This window comes from Siphateles boraxobius, unplaced genomic scaffold (assembly GCF_051911475.1).
Source record: "Siphateles boraxobius isolate OS27281-9 unplaced genomic scaffold, OSU_SipBor_1 199, whole genome shotgun sequence".
Taxonomy (NCBI): domain Eukaryota; kingdom Metazoa; phylum Chordata; class Actinopteri; order Cypriniformes; family Leuciscidae; genus Siphateles; species Siphateles boraxobius.
In genome coordinates this window covers 458,676-483,050 of record NW_027508809.1, presented here as the reverse complement: position 1 = coordinate 483,050, position 24,375 = coordinate 458,676, and the positions used below count along the sequence as shown (strand labels likewise).

At 40.9% G+C, this 24,375-nt stretch overlaps 1 protein-coding gene across 1 annotated transcript in view; it reads left to right on the top strand.

Moving 5' to 3' along the window:
* Positions 1 to 5,442: 5,442 nt before the first annotated feature.
* Positions 5,443 to 24,375, top strand: part of LOC143744160 (cadherin-7-like) — a 240,284-nt gene continuing 221,351 nt past the window's right edge. Inside the window, exons 1-2 of the mRNA XM_077235580.1 lie at positions 5,443 to 5,607; positions 20,337 to 20,631. Of these exons, the coding sequence (XP_077091695.1) occupies positions 5,443 to 5,607; positions 20,337 to 20,631 (460 nt within the window). The remainder of the gene's footprint in view (positions 5,608 to 20,336; positions 20,632 to 24,375) is intronic.

Below are 24,375 nucleotides of genomic sequence, written 5' to 3'. Positions count from 1 at the left end.
TGTGTGGAAATCCCTAGACATGTTTGTGAAGATTGTTTTGTTTCCAGCGTGCGTCTCCCTCAGACTGTAAACGAAGCTCGGGCGCACCAGACACACGTCAGCAGCGTCTTACGTCAGCAGCGTCACTGAACGCGGATCCACAACAGAACCGGAAGACAATACAATGCTGTATAAAGTCCTAGTTTTTGTTATTTTTGGACCAAAATGTATTTCCGATTCTTCAAAACATTCTAACTAACCCACTGATGTCACATGGACTACTTTGATGATGTCTTTATTTCCTTTCTGGACAAGGACAGTACACCGTTCATACATTTTCAATGGAGGGACAGAAAGCTCTCGGACTAAATCTAAAATATCTTAAACTGTGTTCTGAAGATGAACGGAGGTCTTACGGGCTTGGAGCGACATGAGGGTGAGTCATTAATGACATCATTTTCATTTTTGGGTGAACTAACCCTTTAAACTGTCCAAGCTGGTATTTGAGGGGAAAACTGAATTGACGGAGATTGAATGTTGACTTTGGTTCGGTCGTTGCGTAGCAGTAGATAGAATATAAATTGTCTATTAAGTGTGAAATATAACAAATAAAAGTAATTGCAGTCTGACTTTCTTTGAAACAGGCCTCCCAATTGCAAAGACCGCCTTTGGTTTACATGCATATATGAACTTATACATATACATTCTTCTTCACATTAAAGTTTGAATAATGGTATGAATTATTGTGCTATTTTAATAAGAAAAGCATTTGTTATAGCATTCTACAGAAGGGTGACAAATTACAGGAAAACGCCTTTAATGGTTTAAAATGTCTCACGTTTAAGTAGACGGCATCCTATGTAACTGTAAGGTATGAGCAGGTAAGGATGGCTGGCGCGAAACAGACGTTCCGAAGCTTTGCGAGATCCCGAAGCAAAGATGATTCGAAACACTGATCCGAAGCGTGATTCAAGACACCCACGTCACGTGACAACGGCTAAATGAAGCGTCTAAGTGTTTCATCAGGTGGAGTGCTCCTCCGAATCAGGGTTTCATTGATTGGTCGGTTCGGGAACAAATCACACAATCACACAGTATAAAAGTTTTGTCAACGCATTTTCATATCGTGGGTTTTTGTGAGAGGAGTTTGGTTTTGAGATAGCGGATTTTTGGTGATATAGTGACATTTATAGTGCGATTTGTTTAGTTATATTTAGGATTTAATTTACATTTACACATTGACTTAGAGACACACAGAGTACATATAGTGACACATTAATAGATGCATTGATAGAAATATATATATATATATATATATATATATATATATATATATATATATATACATATATAGATTAATAGATAGATACATATATTACAGATACATATAGATTGTTAGATAGATAGGCTACATATAAGATAGATAGATAGATAGATAGATAGATAGATAGATAGATAGATAGATAGATAGATAGATAGATAGATAGATAGATAGATAGATAGATAGAAATGGAGGCTCCACAGAAGAGATGCCGTACATCTGTGGTGTGGGAGCATTTCCATTTGGAAACCCCAAAAAAAGTGAGATGTGTGTATTGTGATCGGCAGCTAGCCTACTGCAACAATACATCATCCATGATGCGCCATTTGAGGAGCATTCATCCTGCCATTCTGCAGGGTGCAGAGGATGGTAGTGTTCCCCCTGTACCAAGGCCTGCTACTGACACTGCTGGGCCATCTAAGCAAGGTATGCATTGTTTGAAATATATGCTAATTATAAGTGAAATATAATAACTAAGTGTTGGGCCATTGTTTAGAAAGGCCATGGACTAAGACATGCCTAACATCCCAATCACAACTGCCAATCACTTTAAAAACAAATGTTGTCAATATAATATTATACTTTGTGAATATACATTTTATATGTCTACATATGAGTACCCAATCTACAGCCAAGACATCATTTTGTTTTTTTGTAATTGTTGTATTTCTATAATGCACTTTATCTTTCTCTGCACACTGAGCATAAATATTCATAACATAACTTTGTTTAGGAAGGTTTCCAAATGAACCAGTAGACTACTTTCACGGTAGGCTACTATTTTTCCAATATATTTGTCTGAAAGTATGTTTTATCTTCTCTTTTAAAAGGCAGACAGAGGGAATTGGATGAGGCTCTTCTGAACATGGTGGGGAAGGATCTGCAGCCCTTCACCATCGTGGAGGATGAGGGTTTCAGGGCCTTTGTGAACAAGCTTGATCCAAGCTATGTCCTCCCATCCCGGAAGGTGCTTAAAACAATGGTCAGCGAAAGGTACAACACAACCAAGGAGAAGACAATGGAGGACCTACAAAAGGCGGAATTTGTTAGCCTTACGGCTGACATGTGGTCTTCCATTAATATGGATGGATATCTTGGTGTAACATGCCATTACATAACACCAGAGGCAACAATGGCAACTGTTTTACTGGGTGTAAGGAGGTTTTACCAAACCCACACAGCCCAGCATCTCATGGAGGCTAAAGCCTTGCTAATGGCTGAGTGGGGAATAACCTCCAAAGTTCACTGCATGGTGACTGACAATGCATCCAACATGATCCTAAGTGCCCAGCTACTCAACCTTCGCCATGTCCCATGTTTTGCTCATAATTTGAATTTGATAGTGAAAAAGGCCCTGGATCAAACCCCAGTCATCAATGAAATTCGCCAGAAAGCCAGAAAGATAGTGGGGTTGTTCAGATCCAGCTGCAAAGCAAAGGACAAGCTTGTGGAGATGCAGAGCTTGATGGGCAGACCAAGTCTGAAAATGATACAGGAGGTTGAAACGAGATGGAACAGCACATTCGACATGCTACAACGCTTGTATGAGCAACGTGAGCCAGTGGGTGCTGCACTTGCCAATTTAAACAGTGATACTGCTCCCCTGACAAGTCTTGAGTATGACATTATTCAACAGTCATTGACACTTCTTCAACCATTCAAACTAGCAACAACAGAGATGTCAGAGGAACAGAGAGTGTCTGCTTCAAAGCTCATACCATTGTACAGGATGTTGCAGCACAAGCTTGCACAGAAAAAAGGAAATGCAACGCAGGAATCAACTGTACAATTAGGTAGGACACTATGACCATACGTGTAATTGGCCATAACTCTCATATTGTTGTCATTATTTTAATTAATATGGTTTTCTCTTGTGTTGGCTCATAGGCTCACATCTACAAGAAGGTCTGCACTCCAGATGTGGAGGGTACGAGACTTTTAGAGCCTTGGCACTGGCTACACTGCTGGACCCAAGGTTTAAAAATGTGGCTTTTGGAAACCCTGCCAAAGCCCTGGATGCTGAAAAGCACATCACACTGGAGTGTGCTTCACTGATGCGTTCAAACACAACTCCTGGTGAGTTTCAGTCTATGTTATCTTATGTAATGTGATTCATGAAATTTATACTTCATATGTGTTGTCAGTTTATGATTTGTTACTAATTGCCGTTTTCTTTTAATTCAGAACCACAAATGTCAACATCAGGCCCATCATCATCAACACCAGTTGAAACACAAGACAGTTTATGGGAACATTTTGACAATCGTATCCGTGAGACCCAGATGATACACAATCCTACAGCTGATGCCACAGTGGAAGTGAAAAAATACCTCAGCGATGCGTTTTTGCCCAGAACTCATGATCCTCTAACTTACTGGAAAGAGAGAGCAGTAATCTTTCCTCATTTGTATGTCCTAGCTAAAGAATATCTTTGTATGCCAGCAACAAGTGTCCCTTGTGAGAGAATTTTTTCAAAGGCTGGAGAAATTATCTGTAAAAAAAGAAGTAGGCTGAGTCCTTCAACAGCAGAGAAATTAATATTTTTGAATAAAAATCTATAAGAAAGGGAGACATTGTGGCTTGATTTATTTTTATTAATATTCATTTTTCATGACCAAAATCACATTATGCAATGTGAAGAGACTACAGGTTACAAGCTTCATATATTACAAAAATACAATAATAAAAAAAAAAAAACCAACACATTTTTTTATTAGCTCTTTGTAAAGGTTGTTTCAGATCAACACCTGCAAGTGACCACTAGGTGTCACCGTGGAGACAGGTTTCGGATTGATTCGAAGCCTCGAAACGAAATGGCACATTTGCTTCGACTGTTTCATTGCTTCACGAAGCCTCGATCTGCCCATCACTATGAGCAGGCATGAGACAAAGTGAGAATCCAAACACAAGCACAGAGGTTTATTAATAAAACAAACACAGATAATCCAAGAACAAGAGTATAATCTGCATAATCCACATAGAGCAGGCAGGAGAGCAGGCAGGAGAACAACAACAGGAACACACATGCAGGAACAACGAACAACAACCAACAACTGAAGCACATAGGTTTAAATAGACAGGTTAACAAGGGGCTGATGAGGGACAGGTGTTGGTGATTAGATGTCATGGAAACTAATGAGGGTAACTATGGCAATAAACATGGTACAAGGAAAAACAGGAACCAAACACAGGAAGTCAACACAGAAACAATGGGAACTAAGACTACACTTCAACATAAAAGTCCTACAAAACACAAGACACGTGAAATCGTGACAATAACCTGGATTAGTTGATATAAAACAATCACTAAAATGAATTATAATAATACAACTTTACATAATATACATATAGTGTGTATATAAATATGTATGCAAAAATAGTATAGCCTATAAAGTATTTAAATTATAAAAATAATTTTAAAAAACAGTAGTACAGTGTAGGGCTTCAGTATTATAAGAAAATAATTATTATTGATTATTGCTCTTTATATTGTAATGATGATTATTCATTTCAATTAATAGAGTACATTTTACATACATGTTTTTACAATTTTGTGTGGGGGTAACACCCTAAAAAACATTGCAAGACGTACCATCTGCTTTCAGCAACACCCTGTTAACCACTCAAACATGGCAGTGGGGATTTGCTGCAACAACTCTTCTTCAGAAAATCTACAATAGTTGAAGGCAGATCCACTCATCCTTGTTTTATCTCTCTTTCTCTGACAGGCAACAGAAACTCCTCCGGAACCATCAGGAATGACATCACTGTAATCACTTCAGGGAATTCTTGGTTTTGTGCATCAAAAACTTTGGAAAATCCACAAACTGCAAGGGTTTGACATTTCATGATCTGCGCTGGTGATATTTCAGAACGATCGTATTTTTGTTCAGTCTCTGATCCGTCCCGTGTGCTGATCCTTCACTCCAGTGTTCTGATCCTTCACTCCGGTGTCCTGATCCTTCACTCCTGTGTCCTGATCCTTCACTCCAGTGTGCTGATCCTTCACTCCGTGTGCTGATCCTTCACTCCTGTGTCCTGATCCTTCACTCATGTGTGCTGATCCTTCACTCGCGTTTCCCCAGATGAGTGTTTGTGGCCGTCTCTTGTATTGTGCCGTCTGGCTCCTCACTGTTCAGAACATGTGCTGGTCTGCGGACACGACCCATGACCCAAACCCTGACCGACCCCACAAACACCCCACACACTCACGAGACGCCCTGCAGAGACAGAAACGCAACTGGGTTTGGAATCAGTTCTTTGTGCTTGAGGAATACACTGGGACGGAGCCGCTGTATGTGGGCAAGGTAAGAACTCTTCACTCGTTTCTCACATGGAAGTCTTATTTTTTTTAAATAATCACCACAAGGTTTACAAAACATTAGTGTTTAGAATCATTAATAAGTTCAGTCAAGTGCTATACAAACATGTACAGTTATTTTTTTGTTCTCTCTGTACTGCACTAATGCAATATTTGCTGCGAAATGGGTAGTCATTTTAGTAGAGAGTAATGTAGTAGCGGTATTATGGAGAAGACTTCACAGCACAAAGAGAACGGGCATAAATATTTCAATATTACATTATTTTTGCCCTTTTATTTCTGGAAACTTTTGCCCTTTAGTAAACTGCAACTTTTGAGTAAAGTCTATTAATTCTGGCCTTCTGGTATTTCGCTGATATGATTGACAGCTGTTCACCACCTGTTACCATGATGTCAAACAGTTAGGGAAAAATATCTCTTGCAGATTTTAAACAGATATCAATCAAATGTTGGTGGCTTTTGTTTTCAAATATAAATATAGTGGGGTTTTTAAATGGTGAGGCATCGTCAGTGCTTGTGAAACCTGTCCTGGTTCCCATAGCACATGCCGTGTGTCTCCATCATCAAACACACCTGATTCACTCATCAGTGCATCAGTCTAGTCTGCAGGATGTGAAGGATGAGGGAGACACACAGAATGTGGTGTGTTTCACTCTTCGGGGTGTTTATTTAGGCTGTTCATCTCATCTTCACTACCTCTATTGAAACAGCTTTGCATCATGGACGTTTGCCATTGCCAGCGGTACTAACCATACTAGTTGACACATTTCATCATAGTGTAATACATGCATTGTTTGTTGAAGTGGAATCACAAATGGAGAACATGAATGCACTTCTTAAAAGTATTCTGAAGCAGAACACAAAAGCTCTTTTCCCATTCTCTCTCCTGTTAGGGCATATCTGTGACCTTTTCTCCTGTTTTCCTGTGAAATGATAGAGCTGAAAGTTGACAACGAAACCACTTCAGACAGAAACAGAACAAGAGACAAAAACTGAATATGAAAAGAAGGAAGGTGAGAGAGTGGATATTTCCACAGGCGAATGTGTCATTTGCATTTAAATGATTTTTCGGCACTGGCATCCCTTAGGCGAGCCTGTTAGCAATGGCATCATGCCAAAGACTGAGATTAGATGAAAGGCAGCAGACATATATTTCCTGGATCAACATATGTAATGACAACCCTCAGACAACACGCAAACATATTTTGACACAAAGCGCATTGTTCAAGGAACTGAGCTTCCATGTTTGAGAGGCACTTTTTCGGCTGTTCTCTCATTCAGGCTTAGATCTGATGTGCAATTATTTTTACTGGAACTGGCATATCCTAAATGTAACAAAGAATGTATTCATGAATGTATGCATTTTGTCAGAGGTATTGTCCCCAACGATGATAAAATACTTATTGATGCTTTTGGGTTTGACTAATTTGGGAAAGGCTCTATTGTGTGGAAATACACTGAACCCGTCTTTTATCTGGGTTTGTTCATTGTTGGTGAAAGTCCATTCTTCTATCCAGTGGAATCATATATTTAGCTCTATTTCACATAGAGGCTTGCATATTGTGCATAAGAAGAAGCACTACAGTCCTTTTAAGACTTGACAAAATGTAAAATGTAAAGAAGCATGTTAAGGCTTTTAACTCCACTTGTGTAAAGATCTTAAATGCTTCAGCTCCTCCGAGGAATAAACATGCTAAACCCAAGTCAGTCCCTTGGTTAAATGATGATATCAGGAATGTCAATGGAAAAATGCTGTCTAATGAAATAATCTTATTAAAGTTTCAAAATTCTTTGAAAGCAGCAAGGACAGATAGTGTGATAGTGTGATTAGACACAAATGTGAAGTCTTCCCGCGCTCCAGAACATCTATAATCAGAAATGTAAGAATCAGTTGTGACTTTGATGGGAAACTGATTGGTCTGTGAGCACTGAAGCTTGTCTTATTCTCAGCAAAGCTGTCTGAAGATATTTTCACATTTGCATTTGCACAGGGGCCTGTCTCTAGATGCTTCAGAGCTACTGTCAATGTATGATACACATGGTTGACTGTGCTGAGCTGACTGATGCTCCCAAAGCTGCTAACCTGCCTTACCATCACTTACCTTCAAATGGGTTTAGCACACAACAAATAAGAGCTTTCACTCAGACCCATGGAAATGGCCATGCACCATTTACTGACCATCTGATGTATATCGCACTCAAAAATGGCAAAAGCTCCAATCTGGGGTGCGTTTCCCAAAAGCATCGTTGGCCAACTATGATCGCAATTTCCATTGAACTCTATTGGTAACGACGGAACTTGCGACCATAGTTGGCTTTGGGAAACGCACCCCTGATTGGCTGATTTTCAACTCCCAAAAGTCAGTGCACCTGCTTGAATTAGTAAATTACAATGAGTATGTTGGCCATTACAATGAGTAATGTAATGAAACTCAGATCATCACTAGATTTCTCTCAGGACAGTAAGGTTGAGTAAGAAAACATTCAAAGTAGGAATTCATCTCTGTAGTGGTTTTGAAATATTTATAAATTACCTTGTTTCTTGTCTCAGCTAGACATCATCTCTGTAGCACATTTTATTTTATAGGGTTAGATCCATTTCTAAGCATAAAAATTAATCTACCTTCAGATTTCTTTTTAGCTTTAATATGGATATTGAAATGATTCTTGTAGAAATTATATAATGCAGTATTTTATGGATCCAAACAATGCAGATATTTTACTGTTTACTGACTAATGAAAAATGACATTGCCTTCCCCCAGGACTATAAGAAACAGAGAATATGATAGACCTGGTCTTCTTTTCTTTTCTTGTTTTGGAAGGGGTACCAGTGGCATCCTGTCACGGTTCATGAATTCACTGCTCCTTCTCGTCTCGTGTGTTTTGTTAATCTGCGTGTGGGCGTGGTCCCATCACCGCCGCTGATCCGCAGGACCAGCTGAATCGGTTCAGCGGCATCAGCTGCAGCTGATCAGCAATGTCTATTGATGTTCACAGTTTCCGTCCTGTCTTTGTCAGATCGTTTGTGGAGTACCTTTTCATGTCTGGCGTCTTGGTCTTCGTGTGGTGTCGTGTTGGATTTGTCTGTTGGTTGTTAGTTCCCGTCTAGATTATCTGTTCACCCTGCACTTCATGGACTTGGTTTTCACCTGTCATCATCTTACCTGGATCAGCCCATAAAAGTCCCTGCATCACTGCACCGCCATGTTGTGTATTTGTTCTGACATCTGTGATCCAAATAAATGACTATTACTTGCTGTTGCATCCGTCTCTGAATTACGTCACAGAACAATCTGACCCTGATAATGGAAGCAGAGAGTAAGATCAGTCTGGACGACTTCGTAACGCACAGCATTTCCAGGATGGATTCCCAGGAGGAAAGCATCACACAGATGGGTCGGGTGGTGCAAGCTCTAGTGGCGCATGTGTCCGAGCTCACCCAGCAAATTCAACATCTGAGAAGTCCCGCTGCTGTACCCACACCACCAGTTCAACACACACCACCAGAGCCGACTCTCCAGCCAGAACCTCGTCTACCTGTTCCGGAAGCATACGCAGGTGAGCCAAGCTACTGCAGAGCCTTCTTAACTCGTTGCTCGATGCATTTTTCTCTTCAGCCGAGGACGATCTCAGTGAAAGAAGCAAAATACTCGTAGGATACTCGTTGACCTCCAGTAAGGTAACCGCTCGGTCTCAGACTATTCTATTGAAATCCAGACCTTGGCGGCAGAGTGCCAATGGAACGAGGAGGCGCAGTGGGACGTATTCCTGTGTGGGCTGGCTGACGTGTCCAAAAGGAGATCTACGCCCTGGACCTTCCGACATCCCTGAATGGTTTAATCGAGCTGGCTCTTAGGGTGGACGCTCGTCTGTCCGGAATGGAACGATATACTCGTCCTAACAGACCGTCAGGAGGCACAGAGAACCCAAGAGCCAGCAGTGAGGACACGGTCAGTCCTGTTTTTGATCACGAGCCCATGCAGGTGGGTAGAGCTCGGCTTTCCCGGAAGGAGAAGGAGAGGCGGAGATCCCAGGGACTCTGTCTCTACTGTGGGGGAGCAGGCCATTTCCTTCACGCCTGCCTGGTAAAAGGGCCAAGCCAGATAGTAACAGTGAGGCTACTGTCGGGTGGGATCTCCGCCGAAAAGACCTCATCATCATCCACCCTCCTTCTGGTAAGACTGAGATGGGTCACTCACACTCACGACTGTCAAGCCCTGCTAGATTCCGGAGCAGAATGTAATTTCATGGACCACACATTTGCTCACAGACTTGCCTATCACATCTCTCAAGCACCGGATATCTGTCAACGCACTCAATGGTCAAGAACTCCCTAACATTTTGCTCACCACCGGACCCATCACTCTCATCACATCTGGCAACCATACAGAAACATTATAATTTCTCCTCATGTTTTCTCCCCTTGCATAAATCCTGTCTTGTGGTTGCTTGTTTGTCTGTGTCTGGTTCTGTGTTTCAGGAGGAAGCAGTGGATTTATCGTGCCCGTAGAGTACCGTGACCTGAAGGGGATCTTTAGTAAATCTTGTGCTGCTTCTCTCCCTCGGCATCGTCCCTATGACCGTGCCATAGATTTACTGCCAGGTAAATCTCCACCTAAAGGCAAGTTATATTCACTTTCTGTATCAGAAAGAGAGGTCATCAAGAAGTATATTTCTGATTCTCTAGCATCTAAGTTCATTCACCCCTCCTCTTCTCCTGCGGGGGGTGGGGTTCTTTTTTGTGGGGAAGAAGGATAGTTCTCTGTGACCTTGTATCGATTACCGGGGGTTGAACAACATCACGGTAAAGAATACCTATCCTTTGCCGTTGATGTCTTCAGCTTTCGAGAGGTTGCAGGGAGCATCGGTCTTCACGAGATTGGATTTACGTAATGCTTATCATTTTGTCCGCATAAGGGAGGGGGATAAATAGAAAACTGCTTTCAATACCCCCAGGAGGCACTTTGAATATTTGGTTATGCCGTTTGAGCTGTCCAACTCCCCAGCGTTTTTCCAGGCACTCGTCAATGACATGCTGCGAGATATGGTTGATCAGTTCATATATGTTTACCTGGATGACATATTGATTTTTTTCATCTTCTCTCCAGGAACATGGGCAGCACGTCTGACGAGTGCTATAAAGATTGCTATAGAATGGGCTTTTTGTCAAAGGGGAGAAATGCGCTTTTCATGCACAGTCTGTTCCTTTCTTAGGGTTACATCATCTCGTCTGAGGGAGTACATATGGATCCTGACAAGGTTAAGGCTGTGGTAGATTGGCCAAGTCCATATTCCCATAAGGTCCTACAGAGGTTTCTGGGATTCGGCGTTTCATTCACAATTTCAGCCAACTAGCCGCGCCTCTGACCGCCTTGACCTCCCCCAGGACTACATTCAGGTGGTCCGATACAGCTGAGGCTGTATTCGCCAAACTAAAGTGTCGCTTTGTTTTGGCTCCCATTCTGGTAGCCCATGATTCCTCACGTCAGTTCGTGATCGAGGTCGATGCGTCAGAGGTGGGGGTAGGTGCAGTACTCTCCCAACGTTCTTCCACAGACGACAAGATGCATGCACATTTTTGTCCCATCGTTTATCCCCTGCCGAACGTAACTATGACATTGGTAACAGAGGGCCCTATCTTGCACCCGGCGCAAATGACTTTGTACACTGACGCATGTATCCTTCCTATTTTGCACCCGCGCAAAGCGGACTTTTCCCTCCACAGACACACGTTGGTTAACTAAGAAATACACTTGCGCTCCCCGGGGCGGTTCATCGCAAAGAGGAGGCGTGTTCCGGCGCAAACTTTCCCTCATGCTATTTTGCTGTTCTATAAAACAATTGCGCCACTGACCAGATAAAAAGTAGTTTAAAGTCAATGGCGCGTTGCATGTACATTCAGATGCTATCCCGCCGGGAAAATAGCAACAGCGCCGGGATCTGCCCACAAAGTTACTTGCGCTTTGCGCTTTGACACTTGCGTTTCCGATCGGTAAAATAGGGCCCAGAGAGTTATTGGCAGTCAAATTAGCATTGGAGGAATGGCGTCATTGGTTAGAAGGGTCGGGGGTACCTTTTATCGCTTGGACCAATCACAAGAATTTGGAATATATCAGAACCGCCAAAAGACTAAACTCCAGGCAGGCTCGGTGGGCACTTTTTTTCTGGTCGTTTTGATTTTTGTCTCTCGTACCGCCCGGGTTCCAAAAACATTTATTTATTTATTTATTTGATACGGACAATGCCCATTAATGAACATCTGCATTGAGACAACAAAAACAGACGTAAACATGCCGGATTATAGCCACAGGGCTAATTTACATCCGTGGTCACATCCATCCAAGGGGTGGTGATGGCGCAGTGGATAAGACACATGCCTTTGGTGTGAGAGACCCGGGTTCGAATCCACTGCGAGACACCAATGTGTCCCTGAGCAAGACACTTAACCCCTAGTTGCTCCTGAGGCGTGTGACCTCTGACATATATAGCAATTGTAAGTCGCTTTGGATAAAAGCGTCAACTAAATTAATAAAAATGTAAATGTAAATGTAAAAATGTAGTCCCTAGATAAATTAAAAAAATACAGATATTATAACGAAAAAAATAACAAAAATGAAAGGTAAAAGTAGAATAAAAAAAATAATCATTTAGTGCTCACAAGACTGGTTTGCTATAAGCCACACTGAGTTTGGTTTTAAATATAGAAAATGTGGAACATTCCCGGACAGTAATGGGGATACTGTTCCATAACTTACAGGCCTTCACGGACAGATAATTCTGTCCAAAGTCTTTTCTTCTGAACGGAACCTCACAGTCACAGGTTTAAAAAAGTCCGACAACGGAGGTGGGGCTAATCCATTTAACACTTTGTAAACAAAACAGGCATATTTAAAATGTTTGAAATTCTCTATGCTTAATAGATTATGTTTTTGGAAAATATTACAAACATGGAAGGACATTGACTTTTTATCAAGGACTTTTAAGGCATTTTTATAAAGTAATTCTATTGATTTGAGTTTGTTCATACCGGTCAAAGTCCAGCTGGTACAGCAATATTCCATATGTGATAAAATCATAGAATGTACAAACACTTTAGCAGCCCCAAATGGTATAAATTGACGAATTTGTTTAAAATTTCGTAAATTAAATTCTACTGTACTCGATATTCTTTTTACATGTTTTTTAAAACTTAATGTGGAATCAAGGGTCAGACCAAGGTACTTAAATTCCGAGACGATTTCTAACTCTTCTCTTAGAAATACACCAGATTGTTTTATGTTGCGAGACTGTTTAGTAAACATCATACAAACTGTTTTTTTAGTATTAAGTAACAGACAGGATTTAAAAAGCCATTCATTTACAGGGACCAGAGCGGAGGTCAGAATGTCTCTTGAACACTTTTTGCAATTGTGTAGATGACTGCGTCATCAGCATACATTTGAAATTCAACATCAACACAAGTGTTTGGAAGGTCAATTATATATACAGAAAATAATGAGGGACCAAGTATTGACCCTTGAGGCACACCAACGGGGACATCTAAGAAAGACGATTTGACACTGTTAATATTAACACACTGTTTTCTTGAGTCCAAGTAAGATTTAATCCATTTAATGGCATTTAAAGAAAAGTTAAAATATGTCAGTTTAGATAATAAAATGTCATGATTCACAGTGTCAAATGCTTTTTTTAGACCTAAAAACACTACACCGACACAAGCATTATTGTCCAATTTACTTTTTACTTTTTCTACAAACAAACTATTGGCAAATTCAGTCGAGTGATTGGTGCGGAACCCAAATTGCATAGGATGCAAGGAGGAGTGGCCTTTATTTAGATGTTCATTTATAATTTTAGCAACCCACCTCTCAGCAACTGGAAGGATACTGATTGGTCGGTAGTTGGCTACATTTAATTTATCACCGGATTAAAAGATTGGGGTGACTTAGGCCATTTTCCAGAAGGATGGAACAATTCTCTGCTTGAACGATAAATTGATCATATATGTTATTAGATTAGATTATGATATAAATTGATCATAATTTTAGAGAATATGAATCTAGCCCATAAGCATCCTTTGCTTTGGAGCTCTTAAGTGATCCAATGATGTTATCTACCTCCAGCTCTGTTATTTCACACAAATTGAACACAGGCTAGGAAGAATCAATGGGTCTAGTTATTTTCTCAGGTGGCTCAAACAGTTCAGTTATCTCCCTAACAGATTTAGAAAAGTATTGGTTAAATTCATTTGATAGAGAATTTGGGGTTTTTTCTACATTGTTAATTTTGAGTTCAAAGGCTTCAATTGATTCTTTTTTTTTGTCTACCAAGTAATTTATTGATATTTTGCCAAATCTTTTTGCCATTTCCTTTGGCATCAATTATAATATCCATGAAGAATTTTGCTTTTGCCTTTCGCATATAATTAATGACTTTATTTCGTAAGGATGTGAATTTTTTGCCTATCTATTATAAGACCTGATTTTAATGATTTTTTAAGTTGCACATCCCTCTACCTCATTAATTTCCTACAATTATCATTTAACCAAGGCAACAACTTTCCTTTTCTCTTGTTATAGCTCCCTCTTTTAGTAAAGTTTAACATTACTTGATTGATTTTAAACTGAAACAGATTACTACAATTCTCTATGTCCTCACTTTGATTTATTTCACTCCAATCGGTTTCTTGCAAAGCCGCCGCAAAATTTGGCAGTTGGTTTTTTGGAATAGCATTATACACAGTATGGCTGTGTGAAACTTTAAAACGTCTTCTTGTGAGCTTTCTTGAAAAAAAGAAAGCATTGTGGTCTGATAAACCTGTCATAAAGTTAAATGTTTTAATAATTCTTTCAGGTCGATTGGCAAAGAGTTATCCGGGTGGGCTGTTGAATTAATTGTGTGAAATTATAGCGGTCTGTTGTTTCTTTAAGATGGTTCTTAACCTTCTTTTCATTCCAATTTACGTTCAAATCACCAATAATAATTGTTTCTTTATTTAATATCACAATATTTGAGAAGAAGTTTAAATTTTTCATAGAAATCCAACTTTGCAGATGGTTTACAATATACACATATTATGGTAAATGTCATTGAAAATGAAAGGGATATATCTACTCCGACAACATCGAGTTGAATATCCTCTGGCCATACAATCTGTTTACTATTAAAAACATCTCTCACGTACAACAAAACTCCTCCGCACCTACCGTTATCCCTGTCATTCCTGTACACATTATACCCAGGCATATTTACAACAGAATCTGGAGAGCTATGTGTCAGCCATGTTTCAGAGAGGCCTATAAAATCAATGTTGAAATTGCAGACCAGATGTTTTTGCTCTTCTCATTTAGGTGCCATACTCCTTATATTTAAATGTCTGCCCAATAAGCCTTTAGGTTTGGCTAGCGGGTCCCATATTATTTTTGCCTGATTCAGAGTATGGAAAATATTAGATGATCTGTGTCTTTCCAACACGGGATTCCTAGTTTTAGTCTGTATTGTTACCTGGGAAACTGCAGTTTGGAGCACTCACCGGCAGAGGTGACAGTATCTGACTGCACCACCTGTGACCGTCGCGGATCTTGACCTGTCCATGGATATGAGACGTCTGCAATGGATCTTTGCAGTCGACGATCTCGCGGTCCACACAACACGCAGCCCCCACCAGGTCCAAGCACAACAGGACGAGCCGGGGCTCGACCCGCCATCGGGCCACAAAGTGGGCAGAAACCAGCAGACGCAGCCCCCAAACCAGCCGATGAACACGAAGACGCCGTGGCCAACAGCGCACCGCTCCCACCGGAAACACAGCAATCCGAACGAATGCCGGGAAGCGCTCCGCAGATTCACCCCGGGGTTCTCGGCACCACAATACTTCCTCCTGAAGACGGTAACCCTGCAGTAGCAGAGTCCACAACCCGCCCATCCGGAGCGCCCCGAGCCACGCCACCTGAAGCCAACACCACAGGGCAGAGCACCCCCGCGCCACCCACCACACGACCACCAGCGGCAGGCCAGGCCGGACCAGGCCCCCACCGGAAGCCACACGGGAGGAAGCCACACGAGCCCCACAGGTGGGCAAAGCTCCACGGGAGGCCAAATGCCAGGGTCCACTGACTGATGGATGGCCCGGGGTGGAATCATTGATGTTACTGGATCACTGCTCTGTGTAGCATCTGATAGCAGGGGGCCAGGATTTAGCTCAACAGCACCAGGAAGCATGAGTATTAAAGCGAGCTGATATAACACCAGAGACCTACTATTTAAGTAGATTTCTTTTTGTCTTTTTGAAGGTAGGTTTACGCGTCCGTCTTTCAGAAAAACTGAGAACAGGACATGTTGACTCTTCCGGGTTGGTAGATAGTCTCCAATTGTGATTTCTTTCATTAGGCAACATCTTAAACTCAGTAAGAATGTCGCAATCATAATTATTAAAACAAACCAGAGTTGTGGGTTCAATGTCTTGAATAAAATAGACAAATGTGCAGAATACCCAGCACCTGCTAGTCCGTGTGCGCGCACAGCAATCATCTTGAATGAATACCACTAACAAGGCTCATAATAGCCCCACACTAACATGGTAGCATAATTAGGGTCTCTACCTGCAAACCGAAGCATTGAGAACTTTGTAAGTGTCATCAAACCCGACTCTTTATCGCGCATTTTTGACCATTCCGATCGCCCGGTTACTCCCGAATGCATTTGACCCGAGACCCTATTTGTCTCCACACTCACATGGGAGGTCAAATTAAAGGTTAAGTCGGCCTTAGAAGGGGTAACGCCTCCGCCCGGTTGCCCACCAAATCGTTTGTTTGTGCCGGAGGGATTATGGTCCAACGTCATTCAGTGGGGGTATAGTTCTAACGTGGCTTGTCATCCAGGAGTTAACCGCACCAGTTTTTCTGGTCAAGCAACGATTCTGGTGGACATTAATGGCTTGGGACATTCGCAGTTTTGTTTTGGCCTGCTTGGTTTGTGCCACTGGTAAGACTTCCAATCGACCCCCAGATGGGTTACTCCAACCGCTGCTTGTCCCTTCAAGACCCTGGTCCCACATAGCGCTAGATTTTATCACCGCCATCCCGCCCTCCCAGGGCAAGACAGTTGTTTTGACTGTAGTGGACCGGTTCTCGAAGGCGATCCATTTTATTCCCTTTCCTAAATTACCGTCTGCCAAGGAGACAGCGGTGGCTGTCGTTGCACACTTGTCTGCAGGTCTGTTCACGCACACATCAGACGTCATCCGCGCGTTCACATATGCTGTGCAGTCAGAGCGACAATGGCAGGCAAACAGTTCTTTACGTTCGTTACTGTAGTACTGTTACTCACTGTACTGTAAAGTTTCTCACCGGTGAATGACACATGATAATAACGTTGTCTCTGCTCGTCTCGCTTCTGGTGTGTGTGCGTTCATGTGTTTTGTAGGTGGCGTGGCTTTGGATGACTATTTGCAGGGTGGGTGGAATCGTATGCTTTCAATGCTAGCAGGCAAAATTTTGCATTTTCCAGATCACCTATTGCACCTTTAGATGATTTTACTGAATGCAATGCAGAATTCTGCAAAAAAATACGAGTCTTTTTGGGGGATTTATGGTTAGATGTCCATATTTGTAGCAGCATTATCATAATTTGTCAGTGAGTACCTGATGTGAGCAGAGAAGGCAGACCAATGTCAGCAGCTGATTGGATTAGAGAGAGATGCTGTATAAAGACTGGTGGAAGTTCCAGGGTTAGGGTACAGGGTTAGGTTCCAGGGTTAGCGTGAGAAGGAAAGGGTTAGGGTTAGGTTAGTGTGCTTTGGGATCTGTGCTGGTTGCTAAGACAGGAGGATGGAAAATACAGGTAAACAAAAGAGGATAGACCGATTGCGGAGGCCTTGTGCTAGCGTCTGCTCATTAGGGATTAGGATGAAATGTGGAAACAGAAGGGAAAAAGAGTAGAATGAGGTGAGAGTTCTGGATGAGCTACTGAGGCCTGGATTAGCATAAGTTTAGTGGCCGCTGTAGTTGTTTGGGAGGAGGTCACATTTATTTATTAAGTGCTTTATACAATATAGATTGTTTCAAAGCAGTTTCACATGAATAAAAAGGAAAATAAGTGATAATGTTGTTCTGAAATAAGTGATAATGTTATTTCAGCTGTAAAGCAGCTTTACATAAGCAAATAGTGTCATTAATCAGCTCAATTTTGCTCAGTGTTGTTTTCATTCAAAAAGTTAAAAGTCAGGGTTAGGGTTCAGGATCCAGCTCAATTCTGTTTAAATTTTGTTCTCACCAGTGCAGTTCTTACTAATTATTAATTGTCTTTTCAAACCTGAATTGAGCAAGTCAAAGTCCATTAGGTTATAGCACTTCTCGTTGAAAATACTCTTTATCTGCAGTGTGTTTGAGTGCCAATAGAGAGATGAGTTCTCATCGGCTGTCTTCTGTGATTGTGTTGCATCACAATCTATTTTCACCTACGGTGTGGTCCTGACAAACAGCTTGTTGCTGGAATCTTGCCACATCTCACCTGATTAAGACACAGAGTTGCAGTTGCAAGATATCCCTTGATAAAAAAGTACACTTAAAGGTACAATGTGTAAGAATTTTGTATCAAAATATCCAAAAACCACTTGCACAGTGTTATATATTTCTTTCAATTGTGTACTTACATTATCCTAAATGTTTCCAAGAATCTGTAAATTCAGAGAAATTCACAATTTTAAATAGTGCCCGTCCCTTTTCACTTGTCGCATGTGAATGATGTAATATCTGCGTTATCCATGGTTTCCGCTCATACTGCCATAGTAACCATGGCGACAGATGTGGATAACTGCGTAATGTAAACGATACACTGTTTTTGTTTCGTTCAAACATTATGGATTATGGCAAGCAGACTCTGGGACAAAAGGAGAACTAAAATGAGGATCAATATCAGCGTGTCATTTTCAAGATGCCGAGAGCTTCACGACAAACTTGGACTTGACAGAGACACCACTCTTGTATCTTGTATTTACTTTATGAGACAGGTGAGCAAATGTACATAAACATTGTTTATATACATTATAAAAATTATAACACACTCAAATGTTTAGTATGATAGTGTAACGTTAGACCAAGTGAAACAGCGCTGCGTTACCTCACAAGTTTCATTCGTCAAATAAACTGACCTGTATGAGTAGTAATTCAGCACTTGCTGGTAATTCGGAAGAATTAAATGTCCTCATTCCTTTATATCCGAGGGACTCGCGTGTGGCGCTGATATCTGTCTCTCATTAGCAATCGCGCCCTGCTTCATACCACAGTCATGTTAAAAAACATGAATGTATTCACTCATCCATAAACATTATTAGATCCATCAGCATGACGGCAAGTTCCATGATTCCACTTATCACTGCATCATTTAAATGTAGGGGAGACAGTGAATAACCCCAATTTCAAAAAACGGTGAAGTGTTCCTTTAACTGCCTTTTACTGACAATAATCCCTTGCAAAGCGAGTGTGTTCAGTATATCCTGGTAACGCATCCCTAAATTAAAATACAACTTTATCAAATGCTCTCTATCCATAGCTATTAGCCTGACAAGAAGTGCCTTAAGCGGGTGGCAGCTTTAGCGTGCACTTTCTGCTTTGGGGAGAAAAGCTGCTCCACTATATTTGCTTCTTATTTATGAATCCATGCAAATTTGTTAATGAAACATTGATTAAAATGAAAATACAATTTATACAAAATGAAATTTTAAAGTAAAAATAATATTCGAAGATTGCCGAAAATTATTCGATTATTATAGCTTTAGCGTGCACTTTCTGCTTTGGGGAGAAAAGCTGCTCCATTGTGCATTCTCCTTTTATAAACACCTATCTTGAGGCCACTAGTTATAATCTTGAGGCCACTAGTTATAATCTTGAGGCCACTAGTTATAATCTTGAGGCCACAAGTTACTATCTTGAGGCCACGAGCTACTATCTTGAGGCCACTAGTTATAATCTTGAGGCCACAAGTTATAATCTTGAGGCCACTAGTTATAATCTTGAGGCCACTAGTTATAATCTTGAGGCCACTAGTTATAATCTTGAGGCCACTAGTTATAATCTTGAGGCCACAAGTTACTATCTTGAGGCCACTAGTTATAATCTTGAGGCCACTAGTTATAATCTTGAGGCCACTAGTTATAATCTTGAGGCCACTAGTTATAATCTTGAGGCCACTAGTTATAATCTTGAGGCCACTAGTTATAATCTTGAGGCCACTAGTTATAATCTTGAGGCCACGAGTTACTATCTTGAGGCCAAGTGTCTCGCCAAAGTGTGGCTCTTATTACAAAATTAAAAAAAGGTAAAGGTTCTTGCACACTTTTTCTGAACAAATGACATGATTGCAAAGATTTAAATAAATGCTGTAAAACATTGAGGAAGTTCCCCAATGACTGAAATGTTTGTTACTTTTAAATGCACTGAGCACTTTATTTTTGCACATGGAAAAAATATCAACAAAATTGCTAGACTGCAGTTCCAGGTGTGTATGTGCAAAGAAAACTTCAAAAAATGAAATTCAAAAAGTTTAAAAGTTGTGCTGAAATATTAATTTAGGTTTATTGTAACTTCACTGTAATTTATTGTACTGTTTTGTTTAAATGCTGTAATCCATTTATTCTCATCTAAATGTCAGAGCATTAAACAGCTGTAGTGTGTGTTCTGGTTGTCTATAAGTCTGTTGTGTGTGTTTTTTCACAGCTGCATTCAGATGTGGATAAGGGTGATGGAAATGTCAGGTACGTGTTGACAGGAGAGGGAGCGACTTCAGTCTTCACTATCGATGAGAATACAGGAGACATCCATGCTACCAAACGCCTGGACCGAGAGGAACAGGCTTATTACACACTGCGTGCTCAAGCGATCGACCGCGAAACTAGCCTTCCGCTAGAGGACGAGTCTCAGTTCATCGTGAAGGTCCAGGACATCAATGACAATGAGCCCAAGTTCCTGGACGGGCCGTACGCCTCAGGAGTGCCCGAAATGTCTCCTCTCGGTACGTTTATTTAACTAATCTTTGCTCATCTTCAAAAGCTTATGATTACTTTCTTCGAAGGACACGTATAAAAATATATTTTAAAAAAGCCAAGTACTACCATTAAAAAGTTTGGGATTGGTATGATTATTTAAAATGTTTTTAAAGCAAGTCTCTTCTGCTTTCAAAGACTGCATTTATTTGACAAACAAGTGCTGTACAAAAAAAACTTGTGTGTGTGGAAACTACTTCACAGATTCAGTAGCTGCCATTGCTAGTTTAAAAAAAATGTCTAAGCCTTTGTTATTAAATTGAAAACATCATGTTAGAACAAGGATGGGTGAATTGGTCTGTTTCTTGAAGTAACACGAGGCAGGACTTGCTAATAATCTCCATCATAGCTGTATTTCTCTGCAGTGTGTTACTGAAGAATGTCTGAAAAAAGACCAGACACCAACTAAAGAAACTGATTTACAGAATGAGATTATTACAAAACTCCTGTGAGTTAAGAAGATGATAAGCTTGTTATCATATTATTATTTGATATTGCCTGTTTTCTCAATATTGTACGGCACAGAATTGTGTTCTTTTACTCCCAAGATGCAGTGAGCCCCTGATTGTGTGTCAAATCTTGAAAACTGCCAATGAAAATAACCAAAAGCTTTCCGAAACACAAGAACATGACAAATGAGATAGAGCAAGAGAGAAACACACAGTCACTAAAATGAAACATGGAGGCAGTCACATGACAGGCGTATTCAGTGTATGTGAATCAGTAACATGACAGGCGTATTCAGTGTGTGTGGTTCAGTCACACGACAGGCGTATTCAGTGTGTGTGAATCAGTCACATGACAGGCGTATTCAGTGTGTGTGAATCAGTCACATGACAGGCGTATTCAGTGTATGTGAATCAGTAACACGACAGGCGTATTCAGTGTGTGTGAATCAGTCACATGACAGGCGTAATCAGTGTGTGTGTGAATCAGTAACACGACAGGCGTATTCAGTGTATGTGAATCAGTCACATGACAGGCGTATTCAGTGTGTGTGAATCAGTCACATGACAGGCGTATTCAGTGTGTGTGAATCAGTCACATGTCAGGCGTATTCAGTGTGTGTGAATCAGTCACATGACAGGCGTATTCAGTGTGTGAATCAGTCACATGACAGGCTTATTCAGTGTATGTGAATCAGTCACATGACAGGCGTATTCAGTGTGTGTGAATCAGTCACACGACAGGCGTATTCAGTGTGTGTGAATCAGTCACATGACAGGCCTATTCAGTGTGTGTGAATCAGTCACATGACAGGCGTATTCAGTGTGTGTGACAGGCGTATTCAGTGTGTGTGAATCAGTCACATGACAGGCGTATTCAGTGTGTGTGAATCAGTCACATGACAGGCGTATTCAGTGTGTGTGTGAATCAGTAACACGACAGGCGTATTCAGTGTGTGTGAATCAGTCACACGACAGGCGTATTCAGTGTGTGTGAATCAGTAACACGACAGGCGTATTCAGTGTGTGTGAATCAGTCACACGACAGGCGTATTCAGTGTGTGTGAATCAGTCACATGACAGGCGTATTCAGTGTGTGTGTGAATCAGTCACACGACAGGCGTATTCAGTGTGTGTGAATCAGTAACACGACAGGCGTATTCATTGTGTGTGAATCAGTCACACGACAGGCGTATTCAGTGTATGTGAATCAGTCACACGACAGGCGTATTCAGTGTGTGTGAATCAGTAATACGACAGGCGTATTCAGTGTGTGTGAATCAGTAACACGACAGGCGTATTCAGTGTGTGAATCAGTCACATGACAGGCTTATTCAGTGTATGTGAATCAGTCAGTGTATGCGTATTCAGTGTGTGTGAATCAGTCACATGACAGGCGTATTCAGTGTATGTGAATCAGTCACATGACAGGCGTATTCAGTGTGTGGGGATCAGTCACATGACAGGCGTATTCAGTGTGTGTGAATCAGTCACATGACAGGCGTATTCAGTGTGTGGGGATCAGTCACATGACAGACATATACCGCACTGATGGCACATGACAGACAGAAACCTCCAGTTGAAATTGCATGAAGGAAACCTCCAGTTGCAATAACTCTGGTATTTGATATCGATAATTAAAGGCGAATCTGAGGGGATGCAGGCCTCATAAAATCACTGTCTCTATAAAAACCTCAGGAGTATTAACTGATGACCAACATACAGATAGTGATAGATAGATCAAATAAATTACTTCACATTCTACAGAGCATTGAGAATTCAGTGTTTCGCTCATTTCCTAGACACAATATATCACGCTCTCACAATGTTACATTTTGTGTTGATTTGTGTACAGCAAACAGAAACCAAACTAGTGATCATAAGAAAATGAGATATAGTGATCATAATGGTCAATTTCAGCTCTTGTTTGGGGGAGGAATATTAAAAAGTGTCATCGCTTAAAATTAGTCGAGATATATTTATTTTCATTACTGTCAGATGACAGTCGGCTGCCTAGAGCATAGACTTGATTGAAAACAACAGAGATGCATTTGTAGTACACAGAAAATGAATGGAAACCTGAGAATGTGATCATTCACTGTAATGAAGATGGACAAATGAGAGATGACAGAGAGAGGGAGAGAGGGAGGGAGGGAGGGAGAGAGAGGGAGGGAGAGAGAGAGACTTTGACTTTTAGGGTCTCTTTTATTTCACAAAAATATATTTCCTTCCATATTTATGAAAAAAATATTACAATAAAAAAAATTCCTTAAAAAAAAAAGAATAAAAAAAAAACAAAAAAAAACTATACCATAGACATGTAACAATATACCATAGGCATTAACACCCCTAGACATTACATTTAAGATTGCTCTCAATGTCAACTTCACACACACATTGCTTTACTTCCCATTTTCATTTAAAATTTTCAAGATTGTCAATTAGCTTATGAAAAGCATACTCTATTTTAACACGTGTTTTTATCAATCCTTCCAAAATTAATAAAACATCAGTTGACCCTGTTTCATTTAATTTTCCTTTATGTGACAACCATATTGCCATCTTTGCCTGTCCAAATAACAAATTTAATAAAACAAGTACTTCCTTTTTACTTTTAATATATTTTGGTCCATAAATAAAGACCATTGGGGAAACGATGCCCAACGTTTGGCATCACCTCTTTAATTCAGAAAATAGTATCTGCAATCTCCCACAATTAAAAAACAAATGGAAAACAGTTCCCTTTCGAGGGAACTCGGACTGCGTCGAATGACACTTTGGGGGGAACGCCCTTAGCGTTACGCATCTGAAGTATGAATGAAACTAATCCAATCCTGATTGGTGTTGCGTCATGACGTAACATGTGACGGCATACACGGAAGCAACGCCGGCACACAACTGAGTTAGCTTTCTGCTCTTCAGCAAGCGCTCTGTGTCAAACTGTCTGTCCTATTTGGTGTTGTTTGTCCCATAAGAATTGTCCTAAATAAAGGTCTGCAAGAAAAAAGAAATTGCAGTATAGAATCTATAGTGGCCCGGATCTCGCGTTTGCCGAGGGAGCGCGTTGATTACGGGTCTACTCTGCAATGAAGATTCTGTGGCTGGGATCTCGCGTTGTCGAGGCAGCACGTAGATTTAAGGTCGTACATTGCAATACAGAATCTATAGTGGCTCGGATCTCTCGTTTGCCGAGGCAGCGCGTAGATTACGGGTCTACTTTGCAATAAAGATTCTGTGTGTGTGCGAGGCATGAACAGCTCCTGAGGG